General features: G+C 35.0%; 1 protein-coding gene across 1 annotated transcript; it reads left to right on the forward strand.

Annotated features, from left to right (window-relative positions):
- The first annotated feature begins 3,280 nt into the window (after window positions 1–3,280).
- Window positions 3,281–4,119, forward strand: LOC107607721 (uncharacterized). Its single transcript, XM_016309642.1, has 2 exons — window positions 3,281–3,433; window positions 3,670–4,119. The coding sequence occupies exons 1-2, from the start codon at window positions 3,281–3,283 to the stop codon at window positions 4,117–4,119; spliced, it is 603 nt and encodes a 200-aa protein (XP_016165128.1).
- The last annotated feature ends 8,627 nt before the right edge of the window (window positions 4,120–12,746 follow it).

Genomic DNA, 12,746 nt, shown 5'->3' on the forward strand with positions numbered 1-12,746 from the left:
TTTTGAAGAAGGTGATGATGAGATAGTGAGCACCATTTCAATAATCCCAACTAAGTATCTGGGAGAATATGAAGGGAATCCATGTAAAGACTACGATATTGAAGAGGAGGAAGCTTTCTCATTCATTCAATACGAAGATGAACCAGGCTATTTCTAGAGGCCTACTGAAAAATAAAAGTCTCATCTTCGTCTATTGCATATCAAAACATCTATGAGTGGAATCAAAGTGATAAAGTTTTAATTGATGGGGGAGCGGCAATAAGTTTATTGCCAGAAAGAATGTTAATGAAGGTAGGAAAGCATCCTGATAATTTGATCCCAACCAACATTTTGGTGATTGACTATAGTGGAGTATCTACCCCTGCAAAGGGGTTAGTAACTATTGGTGTTCAAGTTGGATCCTCTGATCGAAATAGTGTCTTCATAGTTGTGTCATCGAAAGCCAGTTATAATCCATTATTGGGACGCAATTGGATCCATCGTGTTGGAGCTATACTATCGACTGTGCATCAAAGTGTCCTTTTGTGGACAAATGAAGGAAAAGCTGAAGTAATCAACGACGATTCGAGTTTGTATGTTGAACAACTGCATGTCGATTTCAAGGTGTATAATGATAAACTAAAGCCTTTAAATGTCGACAGAGTGCTCAACTCATACAATTGTGAAGGTTGTTTCTTGATTTCAGAGGGTCTGAATGTGAGGCTCTGTCATCCACAGCTTGATTTTTCTCCAACTGGTTGGGATTGTTAATGTGTGTAGGTGGTGATTCAAAGATATCTCTCCACGGCTGATGAACAAGATGTCTCGAATTATCTGGTAACTTTAAACAATTATATAAGTAGTTTTCATTCCGTTTAAAATAAAGGTGATTCTTCTGATAAAGTCGAATCATGTAAGAATTTAAATTTAGTTTTTTCAGTTAGTAGGACAGATTCGGTTCCTTCAATCGAATTTAGTCATGGTATAAGTTCATATTATTTTTTGTTCATGATAATGTTATCAATCAGGCCGCTATTGATATAGCCAGAGCCCATTGTATTGAGAATGATTCAATTGTTGATCTGATTGATAATAAAGTTTGTTTTGCTTCAAATGAGCCTATTGATTTATCCTTTGATTTCATTTATAATTTGGAGCCTTTGGATTTCGAAAAACATTTAGTAAAAGATGATAACATTGTAAAAGGTTTCGAGTCACAAGATCCTCTTGAAGAAATTAATTTAGGATTTGATGATGATATTCGACTTAATTACATTTGTAAGAATCTTGGTGAGTCATTTCGAACAAAGTTGTTAAGTCTTTTACTTGAATATAAAGATTGTTTTGCTTGGGATTATCATGAGATACCTGGTCTCGATCGTTCTGTTGTAGAATATCGATTAGCATTGAAACTATTTGCTCGACCAGTAAAGCAAACACCTCGACGTTGTGCTCATGAGATCAATCAGAAAATTAAGGAGGAAATTGAGCGATTGATTAAAGCAAAATTTATTCGAACTGCTCGTTTTGTTGAATGGGTATCGAATATTGTTCCAGTAATGAAAAAGAATGGAAAGCTGCGAGTTTGTATTGATTTTTGAGATTTAAACAACGCTACTCCGAAAGATGAATAATTTATGTCCATAGCAAATATGTTGATCGATTCTGCAGCAGGCAATGAAATTTTAAGTTTTATGGACGGTTATTCGAGATATAACTAAATCTTCATTGCTGAGGATGACATATCAAAAACTTTATTTCGATGTCCTGGGGCATTGGGAACATATGAGTGGGTAGTGATGCCATCTGGTTTGAAAAATGTTAGTGCAACATACCAACGCGCCATCAATACTATTTTCCATGAGTTTATTGGAAAATTTATGGAAGTTTATATTGACGATGTGATGGTTAAATCGGATTCGGTAGACCAACATCTTAATCATTTAGGGCAGGCATTTCATACGATGTGAAGAAAAGTATTGAAGATGAATCCTTTAAAATGCGCATTTGGTGTGTCTGCGAAAAATTTTCTAGGATTCATTTTTCATAAAAAAAGGGATTGCTATTGATAAAAATAAAGCTAATGTAATCCTGGACTTGCCTCCTCCTAAATCGAAAAAGTAAGTGTATTATTTTCTTGGGAAAGTTAATTACCTTCGACGGTTTATATCGAATCTTTCTGGTCGAACTCGAATATTTGCATCTTTAGTTAAACTTAAAGATGAATCACAATATGAGTGGATAGAAGAACATCAAAAAGCGTTTGATTCGGTCAAAGCTTATTTGTCCAAAGCACCAGTGACGGCAACTGTTCGTCCTCATGAGCCTTTAAAGTTGTATATTGCAGCCTCTATGAATACTATGCATGTTGGCTCAGGATGATGAGGAAGGACATGAACGAGCCATTTACTATCTTAGTAGGGTGTTAACCGATATAGAGACAAGATATTCTCCTGTCGAAAAATTGTGTTTGTCTCTTTATTATGCTTGTACGAAGTTAAAATATTACATGGTTGCAAAAATTGTGAAAGTAATTGCACGGACTGATTTGATAAAATACATGTTGTCTTATCCCTTGTTAAGAGGTCGATTAGGAAAATGGATGTTGGCTTTAACAGAGTTCGATTTGCAATATGTGTCAGCCAAGGCTGTGAAAGGTCAGGTCATTGTAGATTTTCTAGTTGATCGATCGAACAATCTTAATGACCAGAGGATAAATATAGTCGATGTGGTGTCTGGTTGTTGAAAATTGTATTTTGATGGTTCGAAACACATGGATGGTGCTAGAGTTGGAATCTTGATCATTTCTCCGGAAGGTGCCCCGTCAGAATTTCTTTTTGAATTAAAATATCATTGTTCGAATAATGTAGCTGAGTATGAGTCCTTGCTATTGGGGTTAGAAATTTTGATTGGTAAAGAGGCATTGGATGTTCAAATTCTTGGGGATTCCCACTTGGTTTTAAAATAGTTATCTAAAGATTTTAAGTGCAATAATGAGAATTTGCAAAAGTATTTATCAATAGCATACGAGTTGTTAGTATCTTTTCGAAAAGTATCTTTAGTTCACATTCCAATAATTCGAAATGAAATTGCCAATGAGTTGGCACAAATTTCATCGAGATATAAAATACTCCCTGAGACGACGAAAAAATTGGCAAAAGTTCTTCAAATTCTGATACCCATCGAAGAAAGAGAGGCCCTGATTTTGGACGAATGGGATGATGATGATTGGAGAAAGCCAATTACTGAATACTTGAAAAATCCCAATATTAGGGTGGATCGAAAAATTAAATTGAAAGCAATGAATTTTGTGTTGATGACTGATGAATTGTATAAGAAAGGTATTGATGGTAGTTGTTCCAGGTGTTTAAGTCAATCGGATAAAGATATTACCCTAGGAGAAGTTCATAAAGGTATATGTGGTGCCCATCAAGCTGGAGTGAAAATGAAATGGGTACTTTGACGAGATTGTATTGGCCTTCTATGATCAAAGACTGTATTGATTATGCGAAAGTATGTCAAGAGTGCCAACGACATGGAATAATACAACAGATTCCAGCCTCCGAATTACACTCAATTATTAAGTCATGGCCTTTTTTAGGATGGGCTTTGGACCTCATTGGAATAATACACCTACCTTCTTTGAAAAATCATAAATTTATTCTAGTGGCAATTGATTATTTTACAAAGTGGGTTGAAGCTGTTCCTTTAACAGAAGCAGGTCAAAATGAAATTATTGATTTCATAGAAGAGTACATAATTCATCAATTTGAAATTTCCCAAACTTTGAGTATTGATCAGGGGACTATGTTTATTGGTCAACGCATTAAAAATTTTGCGGCCTCGAGAAATATTACTATGGTAACTTCAACTCCATACTATGCACAAGCGAATGGTCAAGTTGAAGCAGCGAATAAAATATTGATCAATTTGATTAAGAAGCAAATCGGTCGTAAACCTCGAACTTGGCATGAAACTTTAAGCCAAGTATTGTGGGCTTATCGAAATTCACCTAGAGGGTTGACGAATACGTCTCCTTATAAATTGGTGTATGGCCATGATGCAGTGTTGCCATTTGAAATTAATCTTAATACTTTAAGAGTAATGAGGCAAGATGATTTGCCAATTGAAGATTATTAGAATGCAATGTATGATGATTTGAATTATTTAAATCTGGAACATATTTTGACACTTGAGAATATGATTTGTCAGAAGAATAATATTGCTCGAAGTTATAATCGTCGAGTAAAAGAGAAGTGCTTTAGTGTGGGAGAGTTGGTTTTAAAAGTTATTTTACCAATGGAAAAGAAATCGAAATTTTTTATAAATGGTCCCATAATTGGGAAGGACCTTTTCAGGTAATCGATTTGTATTCTGAGAACGCATATTGTATTAAAGATATTGATTTGGGCCATATAGTAAAATAGATAAATGGAAAATACTTAAAGCAGTATCGATGTATAGAAAGTAGTGTTTAAAGAAAAGTACAGATGAAATAAAAATTCAGTTTGAACAATATATCAAATTTTGGGCAAGTGAGGAGCTAATAGCTCCTCGAGTTCCATTCGAAGTTGAGCTCTTTCACTATTGATGGCAGAATAGGTTTCGACTTCATCATGCTATTCATTTTGTGCCCTATCATATCTTCTCCTGGTCTCTTCTTGTTTAGTTTCTACTTTGCAAAGCTCTTTGAAGATATCTTGTTTCTTTTGTTGTGCTGCAGCATAAGGCCCTGCTAATTCAGCTTCTTTCTCTTGAATTCTGGCAAGTTCTCTTTTGAGTTCTTCTTTTTGCTTGTCAAAATAGACTTGAGTACTAGCATCTTGGGCAATTCTTTGATCAAATTCTTTATATGACTTCTAGATTGACTGGTAGACTATGCCCACTTCTTTTGATTCTGTTTCGATCTTGGCTGTTATTTCTTTGGCTTCCTTTATTTTGTCTTGAGCGATGACAAAATTGTTTGAAACCCTGGTAAATCTTCTTACTATGGAGGAAAATTCAAGTGAAACCTGAAATTCAAGAGAAGAACTCAAGATGTTAGATAAAAGGCTGTTCAAATCATGTTGTGCAACCCATTCATCAGCAGTGTGGGTTAACAGCCTAAGAAAAGAAGTTAATTGCTCGAGTGTGTTGGAATTGAGATTTTTTGGAATATTTGATGTTGGTAAATCTTCAGTAATTGGACTCGAGGCAGGAATTTCTTCTTCTTGAGTGATTTTGGTCAAGACAACTACTAGATTAGCCAAATCAACATCTTGAACTTCGGGGGCAATGTCGGGAGTCTCTTTCGAAAGGTCAAGTCCTTGAGAAGAAGATGATTCAGTTGGTTTTATTGGACTTGGTGTTTTTTGTGGAAAAGGTATGGTCTCTCAAAAAAGTGAATCGAGAGTTTGTGGAATTGGAGAATTGATAATTGAAGTGGTGTTAGTAGGAGAAGAAAGATTATAAATATTTACAGACTGAGGGCTTGAAGGTTTTTCCTGAGTTAGATCCACTAGGTTTTGTTCTTCAATATTTATTTAAAGAATAATCTGGATAGGATCGGCCGAAATGACTGTTTGATTAGAGGAATGAGATTCTTGGAGTTCTGGCCCGTGTTGGTCTCTTTGTTATTCTAGTCCGATTTGTGCAGTCGGTGAGGAAGGAATGGATTGAGCAGTCTTCTTAGCCTTTGTCATGATGGAAATGTTTGTAAGTGAAATGATTCAAAATCCATAAGAAAGTTTAAATTAGAAAATAGTTATACCAAGGCATATTTTCTTTGTTGAAGATGTGGGAATGAAGAGGTCTCTGATGAATCATCTGAGTCTGAATCCTCGGAAGATGAAGAAAACATATTTGAACGAGATGTTTTTTGACTTTCATCAGAAGAACTTTCACTTGATGATTGCTTCTGAATTAGAAGTTGCACAATAGATATAAGGTGTATTAAAATATATATGACAATTGAAGTTTTCTTAGCCTTTTGTTTTGGTTGTCTGAGTTGTACAGAAGTTTCGATTTTTCTTTTTGGAGTTTTTTTGGATGAGGTCTCAGTTACTTGGAGAGTTTTGATTAAAGATTCTTTGATCTCACCCAAGGTTCGGTTGTATCGAGAGTGGTAATTGTTCCACCACTCAATAAAAGACTTAGTGATGAAGGAACTACGAACATAAGTCAAGTGAGAATAGTTGCTTCAATGTGCCTAGTTGACGTTGAGACACCTTTGGATATCTTTTCTCGATTTGAATTCAAAATGACAAAGAACATTATGTTTTCGAGGGACAAGTGAAGGAATAGTTTAAGAAAGGCCCATTTGTCTTGTAACATTATGGGGAGCATGAAGAATCACCTTGAATTGCTCTTTCTTGTATTGAGGTATTTCTATCGAAAATACCTGAACAGCAAGAAAATTTGCCCAAGTTGCACTTGCTACATCATTTTCATCATCATCATTCGGGAAATGAGACGTTCGCACCAAGGTGGTCCACAGTTTCGACGTAGAAAAGGGGTGAATGTCAGATCCTCATTCTGGAAGCTTTTTCAAGAGTAGAATAATGAAAATACAGTCCAGAAGAGATCTTCAGTTGAAGTGGCGTTTTTAAAATTTGGTTGAAAAGGGGCTAGTCAAAATTCTTCGATATGCTGTTTTTCTGAAACGTTGCCCCCATCTTGTTTCATGAATTTTTCGAAAACAGCATTTAACGAAATCAGTAGAAGCCAGAGGGGACCACCCACATTGTGTAAGAACCTGGTTTTCAGTAACAGACTTTTCTGGCTATTTTAAATTTTATTTTGCAAAATCTCGAATCACGACCCAATAAGAAATAGTGAGGCTGATCCAATGGTAAAAAAAAAAAGAACAAAAATGAAAGATTAAAAAGAAAAAGGCCATTAAAAAGGTCAAAATTGACTTTATGAGGGTAATTAATTCTCCCTAAGTTAAGTTTGACTAGTAAATAATAGATATTAGATTACCATTGGTTTATTTTCTCACTAGAGACTTTTTGAGCCAGAAATTCACTTTTAGTGACGGTTTTGCGTGCGCTGAGAAAAACTCTTGTAACCGAAAACTTTGAAACCAATGGTAAAAATAATTTCTACCTTGATAATTGTGTCCCAAGATTAATATTAGCCATTCATTCATGATTTATTTCTTTAAGAATAAATCTTAGCCATTGATTATTGTACCACACAGTAAAATTTACTCCGAACCGAATTTATGACTAGTATTTCGCAAACGACTCCTAGAGACCCCAAATCTTCTTACTTGGCATCCAAGTAACTTGTATCTCTTTCTCAGCCTCGGGGCCAAGATTATCTCAGCCTTTCACCCTCTCTGCTGTGTTTTTAACCTCGAGTAACTAATTGCGGTTAATTGCGGATAAGCTCGACACGCAAGTGCTTACCAAGCTTCCTCGTTTTCATGCCCCTTCTTCATCAAAATCTCATCCCTTGACCACGAAAATTTCAGCCCCTTTTACCATCATAATTCAACAAGACTTTGATTTTTTATTTAAAGAAGCATTTGCCACAAACTTCACAAAACACTTTACACATTTTTACACTCTTTTCACCGAATTCTTGAGAGAGAAAGAGAGAAAATTCTTGCACCTATTCTCTGCATCCCAGCCCATATTTTAACTCTTCTTCCATTTCTCTTCATGTGTTTTTCAAGGACTCAAACCATACAAGCGCAAACTCTTGCCTGTTTTCGCTAATCCTTGCGTTTATATCGAAATTTTGGCTAGGTAAACTCTTGTTCTTTCTCCTTTCCTTTTCTTAAAAAAAATAGTAGCCATGATGAATTATTACTCTCCTCCATATATAGAGAATGCATCTTGAAGCACCCATGAAGTACGCCTAAGGAGTTAGAGATATTCGAGCTCAAAGTGGTTGAATTTTGACGTTTTTGCGACACTTTTGGCCCAAAAACAAAACTCACCACCACCAGCCGTGTTTCTTCCCTTGTATGCACGTTTTCTAGTGTGAGAAATGTTTGTTAACTAAATTACATAAGAGGTAAGGGTTAGGATTAGTTAGAGTATGATTGTGCTTATTTTCGGTGCTTAAATGAGCCACTTTGTGGTGAATTTGTGCTTGTTTTGAATTTCTGGAAATTTTGTGAGTTACCACTATTTTTGGCTTGATAAATATGTGTAAAATACTGTTATATTGCCTCTAGATTTTGTGTGAAAACAGCCAGAAATATAGAAGCGCTTGGGGTTTAAGTTTCAAGCTTTAAACGTCAAAAAAAGTGAAGAAAAATATAAAAACTGCACCTCTGAAATTTTAGTCACTAAGAGCACGAAAATTATGATATAAAAGCATTAAAAAGTAGTTACAAAAATAATTTTAATCCTATGGAACAAAGGAAAAAAGGTAAAAAGGGTGTTATAGTTATTTTTGGGTAAAAAGAGAGTTAAAAATATAATTTAAATAAAAAATAAGTAAAATTCTGAATTTAGTGTCATTAGGGATAAAATAATAATTATATAAATTATTTGAGTCAAAATTATAATTATAAAAAATTTTCGGGTCTAAATAAAAGCTTTAGTAAAAGTTAGAAGTAAAACGGTAAAAAGCAGTAACTAGAATAAGTAAATAAATTAATAGAGGATAAATTTGGATTTAGGTCCCTTAGGATGAAAATTGACATTTAATAAAATTATTAGGAATAATTTTAATCATAGGCAACTAATACGATTAATCCGGTAAAATTTGATGCTAAATAAGGTTAAACAGTAAAAACTAGAGAACTTAGGGACATATTAGTAATTTCAGGCATAAAGTCAAATTAAAAATGAATAATTAACTTAATCAAAGATAAACGGTACATTAGGAAAAATATGAAGATAAAATGGTAAAATAATAACATTAGGGGTGAAAGCATCATTAAAGACATAATGAAAACTGTAAAAGAAAAGTTAAATAAAAAGAGCAAAATGGTAAAATGTGACAAGGCTGAGACATTTTAAGAAAGATCCGGGCACAAGTTTTTATAAAAGAAGGGAGGAGAAGTCCCTTAGAAAGAAATTCTGTTGAGATGTGCTGCGGAAGAAGAAACTGTAAACCCCAAGGTGCTGAGAAGTACCTGGCAGAGTGGACTTCCATCCCGCCTGGCCAGAGACTATATGAACGTGGGGACGCCCACGATATGGACTGCTACTCATTGGGAGCACCTTATATTTTTGGACAATTCTTTATTAGTTCCGAGATTGCATTACGGGCACCGGTGCGCGACCGACCCAGTGGAGTAGCCATATCCGGACTTGGACCGGATAACGTCGGGCTGCGGGTAGCCAACGGACGCATGATCTCAGGCATGTATAGGACCAGGCATGCATCATACTTGGTTGCTGCATTTATCTGTGATTGTGATTTATCTCTACTTCCTGTACTTTGTGTTTGTTTACTATTCTGCTATATATTTACGCTTGTACTTGTTTGTGTGACTTACCGACCTACTGCGCAAAGTCTTAGACTTAGGCTGCAGAACCCCTTAGGTTTTCCTGTGTAGTACCCTGCTGGGAACCTTAGGTTCTCACCCCTTACTTTCCCGTTTCGCAAATGCAAACCGGTAAAATCTTCTTTGAGTTTCCAACCTTGGGACTACCAAGCAGCAGTAGCATTACTGGAGGGTCAGAGCGACTTCTCTTACTTCCACATTGCACTTCCATGTCAGGGAGCGATGAGCAGCAGCAGCAGCAGCAACAGCAGCAGCAGCAGTAGTAGTAGTAGTAGTAGTAGTAGTAGTGGTCTTTGCCCTCGCTTTGTATAGACTTTTAGAGGGCTAGGTACTTTTGTAACTACCTATATAAATAAGTTAGAGCGGGTCCCAGACTAGAGTGACTCTTGTGAGTCGAGGCCTGTTAGTTTAAATATGAAGTCTGTAAATATTTTCATGAATAAGCAACGACGTAACCTGATATGAATTATGATGTACTAAATGAGCCTTCGGACATATATGTATGATATTGCTATGTTTTCTGTGCTTTATGTATATACTATCTATTTATCTGTTACCTATTTCGTTATATCTATATATCTAACACGCGATCTCAACTAGCGCTATAGGCTCATATATATATATATATATATAAGGTCTAGAGTCTCTAAGGAACGCCGTGAAGTAGCGCCTGGCAGTTAGCATTTGGTCATGACATGCTAGAAGCCGGGTCGTTACACATTGATTGAGGATTTGTTTCGAAGGTAGTCAACTAAGTGCTCTAATTCATCATACAAATTTCCCAAAATAAATTTCGCCATGTTAAATTTGTGACCTTCATGAAATAAGGCAGCCAATGAGAGGAACATTTCTGCATCTGAACACTCTTCAAGCAGAAGGTAATTGCATTCAGCCAGTAGTACAAGAAAGCAACACTTTCTTCATCAGTCACAGGATCGTTTTTGTGACCCATGTGATAATTGATGAAATCACTATAGGAGTTTTTCTGAACTATCTGATAGGATCAAGTTGGTTTTGTATGGAATATTGTCTCAGGATAGTTTATTGGAAGGCCAGTAATGGTGGTAACATCGAATAGTGTGGGCCCCACCATTCCGCAAGGAAGATGAAAGTTGTCGGTGGTTTTGTTTCAAAAACTCAGTACAGCCCCAATCATCCAATGGTGTGTAGTAGGTGTGAAATGAGAGAGGCGAAGAAGGTCGTAGATACCTTGTGCCCCCAAGCGGTACCTTTTGATGGTTCAAGTCGTTGATACTAAGCAAAGAAATCAACTCTTCGGGGGATAATTTTTGGGTTGTTTTTGAAGGATTTTTTGTGATTGATGAATGGGGCAATGAAAAGGTCTTGCTTTATGAGTAATTCTTCCTCTTCGACACTGAAAAAAAGCTAGGCATTCTTTTTAGTATGTTCCAGGATTTGTAAAGGACCGATGAAACAACAAGTTTCTTCATCGGCAGTGAAAGGGATAAGAATCCTTTTGTCTTTAGGTAGATTCCTAGGATCTTCAATGATAATATCATTGAATTGATTCAGAACCTGCAAATCAGGTTGTTTAAAGATTTCGGTTATAGGGACTTTGTCTTTGTCTTGGGCAGATAAGATTTTTGGAGCAGAAAAAGAAGCTATGAATGAGTACGTGAAGGGAGTTTTGATGACTGACTTGTTTATGGAGGGAAAAGTTTGTGTAGGAAGGTTCAGAAATGGTGGAAAGTGTTTAAAAAGAAAGGTGAAAGTTAGGAGACAGAAAGTTAATGTTGTGTAACGGTGAAAATTTTATTAAGTAAAAATGAAGAAAATACGTTGCCGTTTCATATTTCGTATTTTCAGAATTTGAAATTAAGAAACTTCTTTGATAAGGTGAAGTAGATGGAAGAGAAACGGCCAGTAGCGGGAGAACGTGCCGGAGTGGGCACAAATAAATGAAAATTAATAAATTTCATTTATAACAAAATAATTGATTATAGTGGTAAAGTTAGAGCAGATAGGATTAAGTGTTTTATTTTAAAGTGATATCGAAAAACACATTAATCCTAAGGGGCAATTTGTTGATCGAAAATAGTGAATTTTGAGAAATATTATATTCGAAATTTAATGGGTTTGTATTTCAAAGAATAAAGTTTGCATCGAGAAGGGTTTTTGTCAAGGAACGAGAAATAAGAACCAATCGACGCACTTAATCGATGAGTTAGTTGAGGTGCTCAGTCGAAGAATAAAATTCTTTGGAGTGTACTTTAGCAGTTACACAGGTTATACAGAAAGAGCGGGAACAGTTATTCAAGGATTGACGCATGTGGAAGTTACATTTGAATCTAATTGGACGAAAACTTCTATAAATAAAGGAAAGATCGAAGGAACAAAGGTTGGAACTTTACTTCAGAAAAACATTCAAGCACACTCACATCCCAGAAATTTTCTGAGTCTGCATTCGAATCATTTTTCTGTAGGGTTCCTTCCATCATTTTTAAATTACATTTACATTTCTTGTAACTTTTATTTTTCGTGCAAATTTACCTTTCAAGCAACATTTATTCTTTTTGTTCTCTTTTAAGATTCAGCATTTTTGTTTTCGAATTCAAAGTCTTTTGATATTGTCGAAAGTAATTTACTGCTTTATTTAAATTCAATACAATTTCTTTCGATTCCAGTCAATTTATTTTTAAAGTTTATTTTGTTTATCTTTCAGATTTCCTTTTATTTTGTTTCATCAAAAAAGTTCTTTGATGTACTTTAGAAAATTGATACTCATAGAGGAGTAGGTTTCGCTTCTAAACTATTAGATATGGAACTACTATTAATTTGTTAAAAATCGATAAAATAATATGATAAATAATTTAATGATTAATTTTTTATATTATAATATTTTCGACATACTATTTTGCATGTTTAATGCAAGTGAAGCAACCAAGAGAGGAAAGAAGGGTTTAACTAGAAAGCCAATATTATATCAGCTAATTATTTTTTATTTTAAATTTTAAAGCCTCAACCTTAAATTATAGACTTTAAATTTTAAATTATAAATTTTAAAAAAATTTATAATTAAGAAAAGAAAATTTGGCTTATGTTACCTAATTAAAAATTGGTTTACAATATTTATAGGGAGAAGAATCCATTGCATATGTTGTATTATAACTTGGAATGTTACTAATTATAATTTCGTCAAAAAGGTTATCAAAGCCATCGCACAAAGACAATCCAATTGCCTGTGAGTAACCACACACCCAGGTTCATTAATAGAATCAACCCTTTCCCCCCTCCCCAAATAGTGTGTAATCAAAAATAAGAAAAAAAAAATCTTCATAGGAAGAGAAGAGACACA

Source organism: Arachis ipaensis, chromosome B7, assembly GCF_059453495.1.
Source record: "Arachis ipaensis isolate K30076 ecotype BB chromosome B7, ASM5945349v1, whole genome shotgun sequence".
Classification (NCBI taxonomy): domain Eukaryota; kingdom Viridiplantae; phylum Streptophyta; class Magnoliopsida; order Fabales; family Fabaceae; genus Arachis; species Arachis ipaensis.

What these genes read in the sequence shown, in the direction of transcription:
- LOC107607721 (XM_016309642.1), top strand. Translation starts at nt 3,281, where the DNA reads ATGAATTTTGTGTTGATGACTGATGAATTGTATAAGAAAGGTATTGAT. An exon ending in CTGGAGTGAAAATGAAATGG is followed by an intron (nt 3,434 to 3,669) that starts GTACTTTGACGA and finishes TATTTTACAAAG; the next exon opens with TGGGTTGAAGCTGTTCCTTT.